This window comes from Ischnura elegans, chromosome 10 (genome assembly GCF_921293095.1).
Source record: "Ischnura elegans chromosome 10, ioIscEleg1.1, whole genome shotgun sequence".
NCBI classification, from domain to species: Eukaryota; Metazoa; Arthropoda; class Insecta; order Odonata; family Coenagrionidae; genus Ischnura; species Ischnura elegans.
In genome coordinates, this window is record NC_060255.1 from 46379356 (window position 1) to 46400015 (window position 20660).

The 20660-nt window shown below is 36.5% G+C and overlaps 1 protein-coding gene across 2 annotated transcripts in view; it reads right to left on the reverse strand.

Annotated features, from left to right (window-relative positions):
- Positions 1-20660, reverse strand: part of LOC124167339 (probable E3 ubiquitin-protein ligase HERC1) — a 110834-nt gene that overhangs the window by 62235 nt on the left and 27939 nt on the right. For both annotated transcript variants that reach the window (XM_046545334.1, XM_046545333.1), the window contains exons 19-33: positions 19734-19949; positions 19163-19460; positions 18475-18722; positions 16252-16450; positions 15567-15774; positions 11646-11804; positions 10280-10481; positions 9230-9479; positions 8361-8632; positions 6625-6779; positions 5145-5271; positions 4370-4534; positions 4152-4287; positions 3053-3257; positions 1827-1973 (exon numbers count right to left, since the gene is read on the reverse strand). In XM_046545334.1, the coding sequence (XP_046401290.1) occupies positions 1827-1973; positions 3053-3257; positions 4152-4287; positions 4370-4534; positions 5145-5271; positions 6625-6779; positions 8361-8632; positions 9230-9479; positions 10280-10481; positions 11646-11804; positions 15567-15774; positions 16252-16450; positions 18475-18722; positions 19163-19460; positions 19734-19949 (2987 nt within the window). The remainder of the gene's footprint in view (positions 1-1826; positions 1974-3052; positions 3258-4151; positions 4288-4369; positions 4535-5144; positions 5272-6624; positions 6780-8360; positions 8633-9229; positions 9480-10279; positions 10482-11645; positions 11805-15566; positions 15775-16251; positions 16451-18474; positions 18723-19162; positions 19461-19733; positions 19950-20660) is intronic.

Genomic DNA, 20660 nt, shown 5'->3' on the forward strand with positions numbered 1-20660 from the left:
GTTACAGTAAATTGGGTTATACATCTATCTGATCCTTAGTATATCTCCTGATTCCTCCCCTGATCTCCCTTTCCTCATCTACTTTATCCAGTTTTTACCACCCTATCTCCTAAAAACAACACATACTCAAATTATATGGTTTCAAAATATTCAGAAAAATAATGACTAGTACACCAAGCTAAAAAAGTATTAGGAAAATGAATATGAATGGATTGATTTATTTGCCTTTTTCAATTGCCATTTGCCATACCCCTCCATAGCAATGGATTTTCACTAGAGATGGGTCGGTTCCGGTTCTCGGTACTGCCGGCTCTTGGTTATGAAACTGGTATCGAGAACCAATCGCATAAAGTCGCTTCTATGGAACCGGCTCGGTGCGGTGGCGAGGATTTGAATTTGGCACTCAAAGCCGAAATGGTTTGCAGCGTATTCAAAGCCAAAAAGTGAAAAAAAAGATTAAAAAACGCATATGTTACTTTCCGATTGCATGGCGTCCACATTTTTTTCTTTTGAGAGTTGCTCGCTAACACGTACAATAAAAGATTCGTCAGTTTGTCGTTCTCGCCAACATTATAACATTTCCGTAGCCACGGCCGCTTTCAAATGAGCTGACCTTTTGCCCGCCGCCGTCCACGGCACCGTTCTCTCAAATAACCAAAGGTCTCAAATGTCAAACGAGTAAATTAGCACCGTTGATGGCATGGCACCCATTTCAATCCAGCCCGGCAATGCAACATCTCCGGCGTGAAATATACTCAATGCTACATGATAAACAGTGGCCAGCGGAAAATCGTTTCATCTCGGTGGTATTAAGATTGAATTATGTACACATACAGTAATTCTTTGACAAATGAGCAAGATGCATTCCAAGAGCTTGCTTGTAAGTTGATAAACCTATGCAAGGCATCGAAAAGTGTTGTTATCCTGCAGAATGCAACACTGCATTACATTTTTTGCGTTAATTCACGGCCACACAGTTTATCCATGGTGTCGCTCTACCGGCGTGTTGAGCAGTTTATTATTGAGGCTTTAAAAACTGTGAAGCATCAGAATAAGTTGTCAATTAAAACAACAATTTAAGCTGCATCAAAGAATACAGAATATATTTTGAACCAACACACAAGTTACAACTAATTAACAGATGATGTCGCCAGAAGTTGGGGGAGTTTCATTATTGATCCTGCTGCTATTCTAACTATTTATGCAGCATGTAAACTGTGCTCCAAGCATATTTTGTGCAGCCCTTCAAAATCAACATCGACCACTACTGTTATTATTTAATGCCTGTTCAACACCGCAGGCAATATTTCTGGCAAAAAAAGAATAGATAAAGGAAAAATGTTGAATTTTTGAAATTAAAATCTGGAGAAAGAACCAGTGGCTGCCTGGTGTAATGTGACATTTTGGAAGATCATGCATTCTCGAACAACATCTTATTTAAAACTTTTACTTGGAAAATAAAATAATGGAGACGATCTAGTTTTTTCTAGTTTTTTAAAAGAGCTTTCTTGCTAATTTACATATTTAGTGAAATTATTTTCATTCACTTCTTGTGGTTGTTCATTTGAATTTGCCATTAATTCAAATAATAAGAATTCATCCTTGGAACCGAGTATCAAGAACCAAGCACCAATGGGGGAGAACTGGACCAGTACAGAGAACCGAAAAAATTTAGGAAGCAACTCATCCTTAATTATCACCAATTCAAAGTACATATTGGCTAGTACAGTAGATTCTTGTCAAATGGGACACATGGTGCGCCTTGTCCCAATTAATTGGCAGCACCATTTATCCTTTAACAAAATATACAAGGAAGTCCAAATCACCTGCTGAGTCCACATGTCACATGAGTGCAGTTTCCTTATCAATGCAATATGTGCTTCAACCAAGACAGCTGTCAATGGCGCACACTGAGGATCTCCAGGCAGGAGGTCACGAGGTGATCCTCGGAACTGCATATCTGTTAGTTTTACCTAAGAGAAAAAGATCAATTCCTTCATGACTCAGTTTTAATTACCATAGCAATCACGTCACAGCTTAAGCCAATCACTTTGCTAAGTAAAACACTAAAACATTAAGCCACATTCAACAAGGCATGAAATAATTAAGGCAGAGAGGGTGAGAAATCGGTAAGACTATCCACTGTTAGCCAATGAATTGGCATTTAATGACAAGAGGATCGGCATTTAATAACAGCATGAATGACTATCCCCCCAAAATATGTAAATATGTATTAAAAATAAAACAATAATGCCTACATTCCAGCCGTTCAGAGTTAAAAAATGCAGCTTTAAATTTGATATATGTACATTGAATCCATATTGGAGGATTCATACATCAACCAGAACATTTTATAAATTTCTTCATTACTCTCCTTCATACATAATTGGTGCTCACTGAATCAATCAACTCATCCTGGTATGTTAGTACAAAATTTCTGGGGATTGAATAATCTCAGTCAGATACAGGTAGTTTTATTTTTCAGTTCAAAATAAGCATATGAGATATTATTTTTGAAATTTATGAGATATTATGTGTTGAAAAATTAAAAAAAAAAACATTTCAGAGCTGGTGAGTTGACGAGATTTAGTTCATATTGCTAACCTATATTTTTCCACAGTAACTTGTATGTAACCTTTCCAATTCATGGAAGAAAGTTCTTTTGTTCCTATTTTTCCTAACTGTTATCATTCATATAAAACGAAAAGTTATGATAATTTTCAAATGCTAATGTATAACCAAAGCACTAAATAGAATTGACCGTACTCAAAGTGTACAAAATTGCAAAACCATTTCCTGCTGACTGTAAAAAGTGAAAAAAAAATTGTGTGCAAAACGTTAGTTTTTATATATTTCACTAATATCTTTCTAATATATCTGTTCAGATTTTTTAATATTACGTGCCTTGTGTGCTTAGATTTATACAGCTTTTTACTGCACCTTTTGGGCTCATAAAATCCTATCACACTAAAAGAAAATCACTCCCACATTCCAAAAAATCAGCATAGTCAACACAATCCATAAGGTTGTGGATAAATGAGAATATAAATACCTTTTCTCCAGGGTTGGTACTGTAAAACATTACACATGGATAGAGTTCAGTGGCATCAATGTCTTCAAAGGCTAATTCTGGTTCACTTCCATTTTTCCCAAAACTTAACGTTCTCGCATCCAGATCAAGTACCACAGTTATGTAATCTCCTTGAGTGAAGCTTGGTAAAGCAAGAGGTGATTCTCCATTGTGATAAAGATTTCCACTAAAAATAAATAAACATGATTCAATAAAGACAATGAGCCTGGGTATTTCAAAATAATTTAAAATTATTCACATAAGTAAAAATATCATTCCCTTACGCAAATATTAAAACCTCACAATCACAAAAAGGAAAGCAATGATAATTTTTGCTTGGTGAAGAATATCATTCACACATAGCATTCTCTTCTATGGCAGTGCATATTAAATGTTAAAGGCTGTTGTCCTAATACCTCCAGGCATACAGTTATCAAGGCAGCTAGCAGAATGGCAGGTAAATTAGATTCTTATCGGCCTTTTGAATGTTATTTACTTTAATTTACTTTAACCAGGCTGATACTTGAAAAACTCAACAACGAAACCATTGATGACAATGTATTTACATTAGCGGTGTGTTTTATTCGCATATTTTAAAATCGTATCTTTAGCACATTACTTAGTGCAAGGTGAATTACATATTTTATGATAATTTGCGCCTTTAAATCTTCTGCAATAGCAATAATTAAAGAATAGTGTCACAAGTAACATCTAATAATGTTTAAAAAGATTCCACAATGACTAATGAAGGTAAAAAATCCAACTAAGCATTTTGTGAAACGTAATGAAAATTCTTGAAATTATGCCATTTAATTAAACGAAAAGCTGATTTTTCAGATCCGATGACTTTGAATTATTGAGAGTTAACTACGTATGACCATGGAACTTCAACACCTTAAGGATTTCAGGTACACATGAAGATAAGTAGTCACTAACTTATATTACCATTATTTTTGATTTTTCATTATTTCCAGCAAAATATTTATTATGATGCGTTGCATCACAAAGTAATCATTCAGGCTACTCCTTATGAAGAATGACATTTTTCTTGACAATTTTTCAAAGAATGAATTTTTATTACCTGTATGCTCTGTACAGCCACATGTCCGATGTTGTTCGGTGGCTATAGTCCTTGATTGGATACTGTGTCACACCAACACAAGTTCCTTCATTTCCTTTATTTTCTTTCACAATAAGAAATTTCCATTGGTAACAACCTGCAGAAATACACATCACTGGCTCAGTAAAATATATTTGCATAGGATAGAGGCTAACGAGATTTAACAGCTTGAGTACCACCTGAAGTAATTGCAGTGTTCCCAAGTCCATAACCACGTCCTCCAGTACCATGAACAAGCATTTGATTGTGTTCCACAGAGCAACAAAGGCATTTATCTGGATCGAAACCCATATCTGGAACTGGTACATTTTCTTCAGACATTTCAGCATCAAACCAACTATTGCCTGAAATTTTAAAAATATAATTGCATAACTAGTGCAATGGAAGAAAACAGTAAAAGTTTACAAATATAGACCAAAAATTAATGATGAAGAAATGAATGATGATGAAACATTCAAGAAACAGAATTTTAGATAAATTAGACCACAACGTAATTTTACACATTAAACATTTCAAAACCAACAGGTTTAATTAGAAAGTGTCTCAAAATTAGGGATTAAAAAGTTAGCCAATTCAGTATCCAGTAAGGACACCAGATTTTGGAAAAATTTCAGCTCCTGCAGAGTGAGATTTTTCCATCTGGAAATGAATTATAATTCAATTCATTGCTTTGAATTTGTAATTTTTAAGAGGTCTCTTTTAAAATGTAAAATTGGGAGTTTCACTGAAAATATAGATTCCATTGCATTATAAAGTTAACATCATTAATAAGTACAGGTAGCAGGGAAAAAGGTAAAAATGGAGTGGAGATGGGGGAAATAATACTGCGCTAGGTAAAAAATGAGTATTAAAAACACATTCAAATTCATTAACCAAACAACGTTTGTGCAAATGTATTTTACCTTTCTTTTCATGGAAAAACACAATCAACCCTATGCTTTGTCTCTTTCCTACCTGGAGAATTCAATTTCCTCAGCTTTTTCAATAAATCTCTTTCTTTTTGAAGAGCCTGTTTTTCAGCAACTGCTTGAGGAATCGTCCACATATTTGCAGCCAACAAGCAAAAAAGTTCCTTTATAACCTATAATAGTAAAAGAAAGCCTAATTAATTTCATTTGAAAGCATTTTAAAACACACACATGCATGCAAGATCTATACATGTGATGGAATAATTTTAGCGATATTGAGAAGTGTTCAAGTAGAAAGCTGATGCTTACAATAAAAACTATTGGACAACACAAATCAGTGTTCCCAAATCAAATTTTTAAATTAATATATATATTATCTGTAAATTTTCAAGTTCTCCAAACAGTAAAGTAAGTTATTACTCAATTTAAGAGTGAAGGTGTCGATTAAATGTTTTAGAAGTTTCATTTACATTCATCCAGGGACGCCGACTTACAAAAAATATTGGGGGGGCCCAAACCGGGGATCTTGCCCCGGGAAATTTTATAAGTAGTGAGTTATAAGTTTTTGAAGCATTTTAGAAGAGTCATATGATCAACATTAGAACCCTGATAACTTAAATCTTGATATCGGGACACTCCGGGGAAAATCGACAAGTCTAACATATTTTTTCCTCACACCCACAAAGAATTTTGGGGGGCTCGGGCCCCCTCAGGCCCCATGGAGTCGGCGCCACTGCATTCATCAATGCTTTACCTCCACCCTTTCACTGTATTCTTGTTGTGGCAATTGTAAATGCTGAATCACATAGTCATTATCTATGAGGATAATTAGGGATGTTATAAGCTTTACATTTGAACAGAAATCACAAAAATGATAGCTTAAGCCATTATCTCACCACTCACTACATCACCTCAGTTAGAGACATGTATGTTCATCATATTGTTTACCATCTTAAGAGCGTAAATGTTGCATTGCTGTAATTGGATTGGGTAATGTCTTCCAACCATGGATAAAGGGACAAACTCAATCAAACAGGCAAGGAATTATTGCCATGGCAGCTATTCAAGATGTTGAAGCCAGACTGTTGTAGTCAGTTAACATTTGAGCTTTCTATTTTAGGATATGCCAATTACCATGTGACAGGAGAGAGTTTGGGGCATATTTATATTTTTTAAATGTTGCCCATGAGATTTAATTCTCTGTTCAACACTTCATATTTAATTTTACAAATAATAAAAGGTGCTACAACAGGAGACATGGTGCATCAGTGACAAATTGAAACTGCATATGTATATGCCCCTTGATTTCAAAACACTCCAGCCAATCAAATTTGATTTAATGTTTGTAATTATCTTTCCTAATCTAAATAATCCTATTGGCCATTGAATACCCAATTTTTTAGCACTAGAGGATCTCAAACAAAAACATTCAATTTGATTACTCTTCTGCTCAAGAGCATCAATGGACCTAATTAGGGAAATATAATCAATATTACGGAAATATAATAATAGTGACACAATTTTACCTGTTCTTTGTGTTCCATGCTGGCCTCATTCTGGGCTAAACTGGGCAGCACAGCACCAAGCAGCTGAAGGGCAAGAAGGCGGGGATGGAGGGATGAAATCCTTGGAAGGCTACCAGCAGCACTGTCCAACTCAGCCTCACTTTCCGTTGAGTCAGCTGAAAGGAAAATATTCACCATCAATAGGGTAGTTTCCTTCATCAAAGAAAACGAAAGGCATTGATTGCGATTCGTTACCCACCATTAGTGTATTCATAATATACAAATTATTTGGTTTTAGAAATACCGGTTTAGACGAATGGCAATGGTCAATTTTTATCCTCATTTGAAAAAGGCCAGATTGGCGCCCATGCGATGGCACTCCACGTGACGTCACAGGGACCTAGTTTCTACATGAGAGGATAGGAGTTTTACATCATCCAAGGTTACCAATGCATGCATGAGGCACAGAGCTCTAGGAAACATGTCTTAATAATAACCTATTAAAACAAGGTAAGGTCAGAAAGTTTTCTTCGTTTGATAAGGTATTAATAATCCTTATTTAAGCCAAGTGCTACCAGCTAGCATGGTACTCTGCTACCTGCTAGCATCCTGCGTCTTATCAGCGCTCAGAGCCTCGCTCCAAGGTCACCTCATTTGCGGCAGCGGGCACCAGAACGACGTCACATGGAGAAATCCCGGTATTCATACTTACCCGTCGTGTTTCCGCATGCTTGAAAATTTTCACTTTTCATTTAATCGCGAAAAATAGATATCGTCATTTAAAAATCTAAAAGCGTGAAATACATACTCCAGGAGTAATAATCTTTCGATTTAGGCAATAAAAAAATAATAGGAAACCACCCTATTCAGCATATGATATGATCTGATTTTGAGTGCACGTTTTCAAATTTCAAATCTTTCGACTCACGGAGTATTTCATCAATTATGTAATTCCACCCCATATTTTTTTCACAAAACTCATTTTTTAACATAGAAATGTTAGCATGTGCACATGATCTTAAATCTGATATCTTTTCCAGAAAGGCAGCTGAATAACGGGTATAGTTTTGCAAAAGTTTTGCAAACTGGAGGTTCTTTTACACAGCTTCCATGATCCGTGCAATTGTGAAAGGGAGAGTAGTTCATGAAATGATGTCACTTCTTTAACAAGAGGTTCGTAAATGGGAGGCGCTACTGTATGAACAAATATAATTATCCTGAAGCTTATGACAAAAACAAAAATTGATGCATAAATTGAATTTAACTTCGCTATAACTTTTTATTGAATTTTATACTAGTATTGGCACTCATTCACAACTTCAGGGGGTTATTCTGTATCTTCAAGCTCTATAACCGAATGCGAGCATTGTTTGGAAATTCAACGAGAGACTGCCTATGGCATGCCAGTAATAGCTCACTTAAAGGGCTCACTTCCACAGGAACTGTTCATTTCCATAGTGTCATTGTTTTTGCCTCAAGCAATGAGTGAATCGTTCAATGATTCACTTGAAGATGCAACAGTTCTCCATATGTAGTCATTTTCATTCAGAAATACAGGATTACCAAGCACGCATTAAATAAATCCACAAAATTAAAAGTACATTTTTGTAAAACATTGAGAATAACAACTAAGTTAACAATTCTGATGTTCGTTATTGCAATTCTTCCAATTATTCCTCGCTTATTTACATTTTAAAAATCCTCACAGATGAAGGGCAAAGATTCAGATTGACAGAGATTAAACTAACTTTACATACCTCCATAACATCCCACAACCTTGAGCAATGAAGCAGTCCACTTCTGGCCAGCCAGGAGTGACCTAACTCTTCTGCTTGATGCAATACGCCAAACCAGAGCCAGAAACTCTGCCAGGGCTCTTTCAGCCACCCTTCTCTCACCATGTCTTTCTTCCCTGCACTCTCCAGATTCATCGACCTTACTTATTGCTTCCAAAAGTTTTTCTAACTGCAGATGCATCACTTCTACTACTTCATCCAAAATTTTTGGCTCCAGGAAACTAGCAAACATCCTATAAAAGTCAGAAAGTCACCAATAATCCTTCAAAAATGATAATCACCCATTCAACATCAAACCATTCTTGGAAATGTCATCTACCACCCTGTCATATATTTTAGGACACTTAATTCACCAATAATAGTAACAATTTAAAATAATCCCCCAAACGCCACAGAATGGCAAAGAAACTGGACTCCTATTCCAGATTTTCACGATATAATTTTTGATTTTCATTTACAATGAAAACGAAAAATGGATGATGAAGGAGATATAGACTTGCATGATGCATTTAGGATGATGCCTGACTTCCAGTCAACAACCCTGTGCTTGGAATGCTATGCAGACAGAGCATATCTAAAACCAAATTGGAGAAGGAAAGCTAGCAATGATAATAAATGAACATCTCTTTAGATTCATATTAATTTCCAAAATAATAATTAAAAATTATCCATGTTTCTCCTACAACAAAGAAACCAATTCAGTCACCAAAAGATAAAGGAATGCTAAAATTGCATTTGATCTTAACATAACAGAGCATTTTTAATTAGTCATCCCACAATCCTAGTTATAACATTGAAAAAATAAAAAAAGTATAAATCATAACACATACCCAGTTGATATCCCCAGTATATGAAGCAGTCTCATGCTAGCTTGAGCCAATACAGGAGCTGGTGATGAGCCAACAATTGTACCATTTATGGCTGCGGTACTACTTATAGTTGGCAAACCAAGGAGAGATTCTGAACTGATGCGAGAGAGCAATGGTAAAAGACCACATGAAACTGCCATTGAAATATCTGATGGCTGAAACCTCACACTCAAAACAAACACAGTAAGTATTTGTAACTGCTGTTTAGCACCTGAAAAAGAAAATACATGATTATTTTATGAATAGGCTAATCCAAAAAATCAAACACTTCAATAAAAAATTCTTCTAAATTGCAAACCTAATTAAATAATGAAATTATAAAACAGAGTTAATAATATGAAATAAAATATAATTAAAGGCTTTCATCACACTCTTCTCACAATGATCAAAATATAAACCCATTGTCTGCATCGTTCCATGAATATAATATTTTCTGCATTGTTTAAGAGAATATGCTTACGTTGATAATTGCACTTATGTTGTAAATGGCTATGGGCCTTCAATATAAACGGTGTACAGAATTTTATATCACCTTTTGTGACGAGTCACTGACTTACTGTGTCCTAAGCCACATATTAATGTAAGAGTTATGTGACAATAAAAATTATTATTACCAATGTATAGCATCCTATTCTTAGGATAGAGAGCTTTTTATTCAATATACATATTTTAGCCTTTACACAGGAGCTCCATGAAATTCTTAAAATACCTAAGGAGAACAGTTGGACATTATGTAAGACTGAAAAAGTTATTCTCACTAAATTTTGTCTCCAGAAAATTACATTTAAAAACAGATATTTTAAACATGATAAACATAATGATACATTTGAAAGATTTGCTCTTTTAGTAGCCAAAACTAGCGTAATTTGAGGAATTTTAAAAAAGGAATCTGATATAAATTAATCTTGGCATTAGCAAGCTAAACTTTCGAAAGACCACCAGACAATAAAAAGTGAGCACATGGTACAGACAAATGCATACCATTTTTCTTTTAGAGGAAATGGTACTCACTTGAGCTCATTTGAAGATCTTCCTGCTTCCTGGATAATGATTGCACCATCAACTTAAATATTTGATGCACAGCATTCTGGATCTGATTCTGATATGATTGCTGTGATGCTTTAACATTATCCAAATAATGGTGGAGTTGAGTGCTGGTTTCACCAGACAGAGAGCCAAGACCAAAGCATCCAGCTAAAAGCTGCTGATGAACCTTTGAGTAATAAAGTGTCAGATATTATACGCATTTTTATCATTTCACAGGAAATACAGCAATGAAGAATTTTGAAAAAATACAATACAATCAAGGGAACTGAGGTCAAATTATGGTTCAGTGAAAATCTTACACATCCACCAGACCACCACATGCATATATCTTAAGGTATTGATACCTTACCGCCATAAACTTTATAATATTTGAAAAAAAAAACACTGCATACAAAACATACTGAAAAATCTTTCGAGAAAGTTTTCAAACATATACAGTACGTTTGATTACAAATCAGATGAGCTATTTATACTTTAACACCTTCTCAAGGATAAGTCTACATCCCAAAAAATGCCCAGTGCTTGGAAAACTACTCTCCACAAACTAGCGACCAACAATATGAATGAATTCTACCAACATACAACATCATTGTCTGAGTAAAAAGGACTACTAAAATTCTACATTAAAAATAACGTAAGTCTACAGGACAGTTGTTATGAATTTGCCATTACTTGCACCTCTGAGTAGTTTCACCCGCAAAATGTTTAATTTATTGATGAAGCTGACATAAGATTACATCCAATAGCATCTCATTATAGCTGGTGACTTATTTATTTGATTTTCTAATCTCCTATTTGTCCATATTCTATAATGATTTAATTTAGCTATGGTCATTATATGGATCGCATAAAATTCCAATAAAATACCCAATAGGCAATAAAATTTCCAACTTTGCATGATTTTAAAGAAGCATTTACAATGAATATGGGATGGGATTTATTAGACCTAATTACATTTCGATGATAGTAAGCTTGGTTTTATTTGTTTCTACTTAAAATAGGTAACAAATGGAACAAATAAAAACGAAAAATTACAAATAATTGTTTCCTTATGCCACTCTTCTGTTCTTCATTCTTTACAGTCAAGGTTCCATGAAAGGCATCTTTTTCTGGAAGGAGTTACTTTCTGAAAATCCCAACTAATACCTTAGAAGCCTCATGGAATAATCCACTCTGTTATGCATGAAATATAAATTTATGATCTGCAGCCAAATAAACCCAGAATTTTATGAATTTTGTAAAAAAAAAATACAAGTGATGATGTTTGTAGGTAAAATAATGGCAATTGAACATGGAAGAGGTATTTAAAAAAATGAGCAAGTTCACTTACACAGTCGATTAATGTGGAACTAGAAATACTCCCATCCCCTGATTTTCCATTTTGCTCCTGCTTGCTCACTTCAGATTTTTTTGAGTTATCTTCCTTGGGTAAATGGTCTGATGAGGTAGAAAGCAATTCCAGTATTTGGTTGAGAGCCTCCAATCTTGACTGAAATAAAGAAAAATTAAAGACTTAGCAGGTTATCATGTAGCTGATAATGTCAATTGAATATTCTAATAAAAGGTAATCCACAAAACAAATCCTTTCTCTAAACTGTAGAAGTGTAAACTGTGTGAAAACTGATCTCAATTTAACTTAACATTTCATCAAGTTTCCCAAGAAATTATACAAGTCTACAGTCAGGTTTAATCACCTGAAAGAAAGCATAGGTATCAATTGCAAAGAATCATATAGAACCAAGAACAACATCCTGTGCTTTACAGGCAAGCACAGGATGTTAGAGGAAATATCCTGTTATGTACCATCTGCCAGTACCAGTTGCCAACTTATACATGGAGCATTTTGAAGAAGATGCCTTGGCCTCTAGCAAACTTAGACCATCGTGTTGGATTAGATATGTCAACGATACATTCGTCATATGGCCACATGGAAAAGAGACGCTAAAAGAATTTGCCGATCATCTCAACAGCATCCACCCATCCATCCAATTCACCATGGAGATAGAGATGAATGGAGAACTACCTTTTTTAGACGTGCTGGTGCAGAGAGGCATGAACGGATCCCTGAGACACGCTGTCTACAGAAAAGCAACACACACGGACCGTTACCTCCACACGCACTCCCACCATCATCCGCAACAGAAAGCATCGGTCATGAAAACACTCCTTCATAGGCCCAGAGTGGTTTCTGACCAGTGCACTCTGAAGAAAGAGGAGGATCGTGTTAAAGATACCTTCAGACAGAATTGATAATCGGAAGCCTTCATCAATCGCCACGCAAGACTTCCAAAAAAACGCCCACCACAAGACTGCATGGAGAGAAGGGAGGAAAACAAGCCAGTGGCCTATGCCGCCATACCATGCGTCGCGGGAACGTCTGAGAGAATTTCCCGCGTGCTGAGGAAAGCAGGCATTGTGACGTGGCACAGAGCACTAAAGATGATGAGCGACTTGTTTCCTTCCGCTAAGAGGACCGTTTCCATCCCCTCAATGTAGAAGGCGTTTATAGAATACCGTGCTCATGCGGGAAATCTTACGTTGGGCAGACAGGGCGCTCCGTGACTTCCCGTATTAAAGAACATAAACGGGCGATATTACATCGTGACACGGAGAAGTCTGCTGTAGCGGAGCATGCCTACTCGGAAGATGGGCATTGAATTTTAATCGACAAGACGCAGGTGTTAGCCAAAGAGAAATCTTATCATCAACGACTAATTCGGGAGGCTATTGAGATTGAGAAATGCCCCCAGAATTTCAACAGAGTTGACGGCGTCAAACTCAGCCAGACCTGGAAAACAATTTTTCGAAAGAGAAAACGGCGAATATGTAACCAACAGGGTTATTCACTAGACACGAATAAGTGGCTGCTCGCCGTTCAAGGACAGGGCTGAGAGTTCTGCTGACGTCAGAGCCGCCCTCCTCCCTCACTACTCCAGTGGATGGGGGAGGTTGGATGAGTATATTAATTATCAACCAATTCCGTAATTTCATTCATCGCCTGATGATGCGCCCAGTAACGGACGCAAAAGCTTGCAAGACAAAGCACAACATGCAGCTGCACCCGGAAGCCATTAGCAACGATTACTATGCATGCTTAGCAAACTTCTTAGTGTATATAATGACAATATTACATTGGAAGATAGAAAATGTCTTCCGATGCAGGATCGTTCCATCACCTTCTACCGTTTTCGTCTGCAGAAACAAACGCAAAACGTTATTTCACATAACTTCTGCGAAACGTACAGGAATCATGAACATATACCAATGGAAGCATTTGAGGCATAAAGTAACCATGATACAGTTTTATTAGTAATTGTTTGAATTTCTAGTGGAAAATACCAAAATATTAGAATGATCACGTAAATGCTCTAGGTATATAGAAAAATGGCTTCGTCAGTTGTGCATTGGGATAATGTTGATAAATCAGTGCTTTGCATGATATTTATTTAGTACGGCACTAATGAATTGAATGGCTAGATTGTTATTAACGCAAGGAAATTTAGTGATGCAAAAAAACATCGCCTTTCGCCTGGATTTTTGCTTAAGTGTATTGGATAGAAATGTCTCCGTCGCCACACCGATCCTGTTCCTATAAAAGAGTTGACAATTGGCTTATTGGAATTATTTACTCCATCTCTTGTAAAGCGACAATTTGCTATAGCGAGTGTTTATTTGAGCACCGTGGGGTCTCATTTTATCGAGGTTGCACTGTAACGCATTTATTTTTTCGGTTGAATTAGGCCTTGTCTAACCTCTCATGGCACAGCTTTTCATGCCATGCTCGAATCCAAGGTCTAGGAATTAGATGGAATACAATTTTAGGGGTAAAAAATTAAATATTAAATGCAGAAAAAAGTTAACTGTGAATGCATTAAATCTGGATGCGACTGTGTTGGTAGCCCCCAAATTCATAATGTGATCAGAATAGTCTTATAAATTGACACGCAACGAAATGAGAAAGGACTTACTAGAAAGAAAAAGAAATCTCCCTTTATTGTACCTTGTCATGACTTAATCAAAGTATAAGTGAACGTTTAAGAAAAAAAACTATGGATATCCTAAAAGTTATACACCCCATCATAAACAACTCTTGATTTTGCACACTTCGGATTTACACATCAACATCATCATTAGTCAACAATCCTAAGATTGGTTTGACGCAGCCCTCCATTTCTCTCTCCTATCCGCTAATCTCTTCATAGCTACATATTTATTCTCTTTTACATCCTTTATAACCTGTCCGATATAACTCATTCGGGGCCGTCCCTTGCCCTTTTTCCCTTCCACTTGTCCTTCAACGATTGTCTTCATCAGACCATCATGTCTCAAAATGTGGCCAACTAAGTTGTCCCTTCTTCTGCTTAATATTTTTAGGAGGCTTCTCTTTTCTCCCACTCTCCTTAGCACTTCCTGGTTACTCACACAGTCAATCGGATTTACATAGTGCCCATATTTTGGTCCCCCAATTGCCAAAATCAGGATTTACAGTTATTTATGTGAATTTCACTGCCGGTTATGTGGCAAGTTTGAAATATATCTTATCTACCTCCATGTACAGCTTTAATGCTGGTTTGAGATTCTGCACTGGTGATGGCTTTTTGGATGTACATTGGCAATTAGGATGGACCCTGGCACTGCCATTTAGGATGGACCATGAGGGACCAACACCTAGCAAAATAACACTTAGTAAAATTGCTGTAATGGTCCGTGGTTCGATTTTCAGATCGGGGTAATTTTTCACCATCGTAATTAATGCAAAACACATTTAACCTGCCCACCACTTTAACACGCAGAAAAAGAGCAGCTTGGTTAAGAAATGAACATTCACACATTCAACCTTAGTCCCAGCAGAACATAGCTTAAATTTTGATGACCTTAGAGGAACTCAAGTATCAGTCTGGCTCATCTTTTGCCCAGGGTAGTACAGTACCACCCTCACTTTACAAAATGAATTTGTTCCAGAAAAATTCCATCGTACGTTATATCTCCACTATTTATAGAGGCGGTTTAAAGAGCATAAGTGTATGTAATTGCAGCAATGTTAAAAATGTATTTCATTCAAAAGAAAGGCCTAGAATTACATAAGAAATGAAATGTTGAAAATTACATGACAGATGACAGTTCGCAATTTACAAAATTGCATGCAAAAATCTGCTTGGATTGTATGCAGAATCGATCGCAAGTCAAACACATCAAAAGGCGGGGTCCACTCTATACAAATGTCATGAATGCAAAAACCCTCCGATCTCACCTCTGCCCGAGCCTGCTGTTCCTTCATGGCTGAGAAAAGAGCTGAGGGGTCAGATTCCCATCCTGTGACAGTTTCACTCTGAGACCTAATTGCAAGTCTCTCTCCAGGTTGTCCACATACAAAGTGCAAAATTAATTGGCATATATGCTGTATTGGATGCTTTCCTCCAAGTGATGTATTATTCAAATTAGTATGTATTGGGTAAGAGCTGGAAATGACAAAATATGCTATTACAGTGACAAATATTTTCTTATTACACATAACATAAGGAAGTCGCCAATTTTATGTTCAATCAAAATTTCTAACCATGCTGTTTTAAAAATATAATTCAGAAATATATTGGCACAGCCAAAATGCACAGATAGCCAAGACAGAAGAAAGGCTGAATAAAAATGGCAAAATGCAAAGAAAATGGATTAAAGGAAAAACAAAGGTAAAAATTGATGACCACAATCTCAAATCATATCTACTTCAAGATAATAATTTGCTTTCATTGAACTAAGATTTTAGAGAACATTTTCCAGTCAACATCTCAAAGGGCTCAAGAGATACTTTATAAGTGTGTACTGGCTAGCTGGCAATATTAAAAATTTCAACTCTTAGGGACGGTAATATATAAGATGAAATAACTTTGAGAGTACAATGAGTCCATTAAAATACAGAATACTATTAGAGGACTACTCACCCAAAATACTCTGGTTTTCCAGATGTTTTTTCACTATCATCATCACTTTGTTCTTCACAATCTAAAGGAGATGTAGGCCCTTGCACTCCAACTAATAGGAAAAGGGATCTATGGATCACAGTTTTGCAAAGTGCTTCAAATGTATCTTCTGCATGGTCAGATGATAATCCTTCAGGCTCACTTTGTGTTTCATCCAGGTCTTCTCAATTGAAAAATAGGATAACAAATACTTCAGTCTGACATTGAAATTAGGAAATACACACATTTATATTGTGCTGCTCCCGGCCCGGTCCATCATATTCTGTCATGCACGTCATTTCACCAAACCCCCCTTCCCTCTCTGTCCTCACCTTGACCACGGTACCAGGGAGTGAGCGTGTGTGTGGTTGAATGAATGCTTAGTTTAAAGTGAACATGAATGTGATTAGGAGGTGATATCGAGTCAAGTAGACCTGCTCACAGGCATTGAGTGTTTCCTCCCCTTTATTCTCCATACCCATCCACGGGAGAGGGGAAGTTATCGCAGACAGGTATATAAGACGTGTGATGAGACCAGAGGAGGAGATTATTTTTGAAAGACCAAATTTGGGAAGCAGCACGACAAAACACTACGGCAGAGTGCATACTACTGAGAGACAAAGGCAGAAGAAAGTAGTTGATGAAGGACGTTGCCGGACTCAGGGCTCCTGTTCCAATTAATAAGTGCCACAAGGGGAAAACTGAAGGAGCAACCAGGCCACGGATCTGCATCTCCTGAAGCATGGAGGAGGCTGCAGCAAAAGGAGAGCCTGAAGTTAGCCCAAATCCCCTTAGCACGAGGAACAGAATCTACACAGGACCACCAGATTTAGTTAAGTAAATCCTGCCCCTGTGTGATGACCCTTCAGTTATGGGTCAGAGCATATTACCCGTCCACGTCAGACTTCTTTTGTTCAAGCGGCATTTATGATCGCCCTGACATCATCAGTGATTCCCTCCCATTACTTACTCCCGCTGGTGCAGTATGACATTCTCGAAGAAGAAAAATTTTTTCAGCATAATGGGAAGGAATTCCTCACCTTCCATAGATCTCAAAGAAGACATGGATCTTCTTCAATTGTTGTAAATTATTATCATATACCTAAAATGGGTACCGCTTCACGATAAAATTGATTGAGAAGTGTTACTTTGATTTTATTGTTAATGATTGCAATTTATAGATATTTAAATTGTTTATCTCCTTTCCATTCTCATCGCAACTAAAACCTCAAAACTTTCAATCATTATTCATCAGGGTTTGATTTTGCTATGAATTTGTACTTTTTTATGATTTGCTTTCAGAATAGACACCATGAAATTTTGTTGAATGAATGAATTTCTTTTCTGTAGGTGCTCCTGGTATTGTGAGAATTACACCCTGCATATCGCAACCTTACCACTGCCAAATGCCGAATCATTGTCTGATAACACGGGATTGCTTAATTCAGAGAGGTTACTGTTCGATCAAGGACGTTCCAAAATAAAATTAACTTCTGATAAGTCACCCTTCCCAACAGTCAGCCCCAACTAGTTTTATGTGACAATCCGTGTGGTATTTCATCCAGCATACCGCAGTTGAACCGCTACAGTATACTCAATCAAATATTCCAACGAACTGTTCACAGACATAAGTGCTGACATGTCATAACTAAAATTGGGACTAAAAATACACATCACCAAAAATTTTATAAAACTGAATAGCAGAATTGGAACAATCACAGCCTATAGCAAAACATATTTTATTACCAGCACCATTGCCAGAAAAAAATAGGAGTTGTAGAGGGATATAGGTGAGGGAGGGTAATTTGGAGGGAGTTAATGTGATAAAATGTTTATGCTATCGATGCTTACACATTTCTATATTTACAAGGAGATAAGTTTTGCTGTTGTTGATCTTCTTAAAGAAAATACAATAGTATTAAATGGTGATCAATGCGAAAGTTATATCTTCTTATTATTTACTGGCCATAAGTCACAAAATGGGTCCACTTATGACTGCATCATCCAAATATTTGGGGGGGAGGGAGAGGTTGAAAACCTCTGACCCTACTCCCCCTTCCTCTTTATGGTTTGAAAAGTGTTGACTGAGGCATGATCAGCTTTCTATACGAGTAGCTACAAACCTCTAACAAGTTAATAACTAGTCCACAGCACCACACCTGAAAATATTCACTACCAACCAAAAGAATCAAAATTGATTGTTACCTGTATCTTCGATCCTGGAATCATCGTTATTTTCTTCTCTCGAGGCTTCACCCATTCCTGCATTTCCTCCTCTCTCTGAATCAAGATGTTCCGATCCTCGTTGCCGTTTCCCTTTGAATGCATCATCAGATAAGGAGTGTCTCATCAATGGAAAGTCTCTTAAGGGATGAGACTTTGTAGAAAGTACTTCCCTTCTTAGAATGAAAACCTTGTGGAACACCTCCAAGAATTCAGGTTTATTAGGATTTCTGGAAATGTATAGAGAATTCTTTCAGAATAACAATTATCAGAGGCGAAGCTTTAACAAAAGAGTATCAGAAGTTGGGTAGTTAAAGCTTTTTATCTAAAGCTAGTAGCAAGGCTAAAAATATTCTGTATTTAACTTTTGTTTAAAAATTGGCCTGAAATTCAGTTTCTGACAAATGTTTAAAAATATTTAATCCTTAACTAAGACCATGAAAAAGAGGTACAGGATAGTGTTATTTCACATGAAAGCTGCTCCAGATTTAAGAGCTCATAAGGAACTAAATGAGAGAGCTGATGATAAAACAATTTGTAATATAGGGTATATGAGGAAGACTAAGCAGAAATTGTTCAAAAAATGTACCAACCAACAGGGAAAACACAGGACTACAGCAATATACAAGAATTAAGATAATAAAATTGTAGTGAATGGCAATGTACTCACATTTGTTTTGCCATTACTGCCTCCAGAAGTCCTGTATGCTTCAATAAAGTCACAAGCATGAGTCTGGATATTTTCTCAAGGAGTGGCTCGTCAACAACCTCACAAGTATCCCAATCTTCTGCCTGTGCTGTTTCCATCATTGTCTCATAAACCAAGTACTGACTATTGGATGTCAAGGCCATATCTAACATGTTAACCACCTCAGTAGTTGGTGATGCTCTTGTTAGAGTACTCTTAATAGAGCGATAGTCACTAGAACAGGTGTTCATGGCCACAGTCAATTCATTTACTAAATTTGCTGAAATAAATACATAATAATAAGCATTAAGAGTACATTGAACAAGGAAGTAAGAGCATGCATTCAAGAAGATGATATAATACGCAGTAAGGTTTTCAGAATTCAGGTTAAATTCAGGTAGACATTAAACCTCATTACCGAATTCCATTAAACAAGTAACACATGTCCAAAGGGTGCAAAGTTTGATTTTGAGTTAAAATAGCACAATAAGTTCAAAGCTAAAAGCAAACGAAAGTATAAAGTTAAGAGCAAACAAAAATAAGAATAATTTACCAATGTTTGAGGTTCCTTTTTCCAGACCATGTGAAAGTAAACGAGAGTTGAGCCAATTACAGGTTTGAATTTCACATTCCATGAGCGGAGATCCAATTAGCATTCCACCAAGACATCTTCCGACAAGAAGACTGCATGCCCTCTCCAAATCCACTAGCCACAGCCATGAAAGCTCAGTCAAGTCTATCAATTCACTCGGAGTAGGTGTATTGGCTTCTGCAATTAAATTCCAAAAGAGTTAGATCCGATTCAAAGATGATCTAAATAGTACAGACAATTTATTATCAATGCATCTTCGTTTCAATTTTTAACAATACAATGGTAGCCCGACAATGGCAATCGAAAGCAAATTAACAATGTATTTAATGAAATCAAATCTTTAAAATGCTATCTCCTTTTAAGACTGCATTTTCCATCGAGAAATAGATAATAATGGATATCAAACACAATATATAAATCACAAAACACTTCCAACTATGGAGAACTTGCGCAAGGTTTTGTTACAGCCATTTCAACCCACGCATCTTATAGTTAACTAATATTATTCCATACATATACTTTTCTTACAGACTAGCAACCCTTATTTATTGAACTGTGGTGAATCAAAGACAGGGCACTGATTCAAACACAGCTTTCCATGTGCCATTTTGACATAGGGGTGCCTGACGTCACATATGCCGTTGGGTTTCGATTTTGCTGCTTGTTATGCGTTCTGAGTGGAGTTACTGGAGTTCTTTGAGCCGTCCAAAGTTCTTACTGTGGTTTTGCTTTGTGGTTTGTCTCATTTTCATTTAATAGAGCATTCTAGAGGATTTTCGAATAGGACATTAATATTAGTTACTATTAGAGATGGGTTGAATAGCAGATTTCTCAAACTCGAATATTCGAATACCTCGAATTTCGAATACCTCATAAACTAGAATTGCG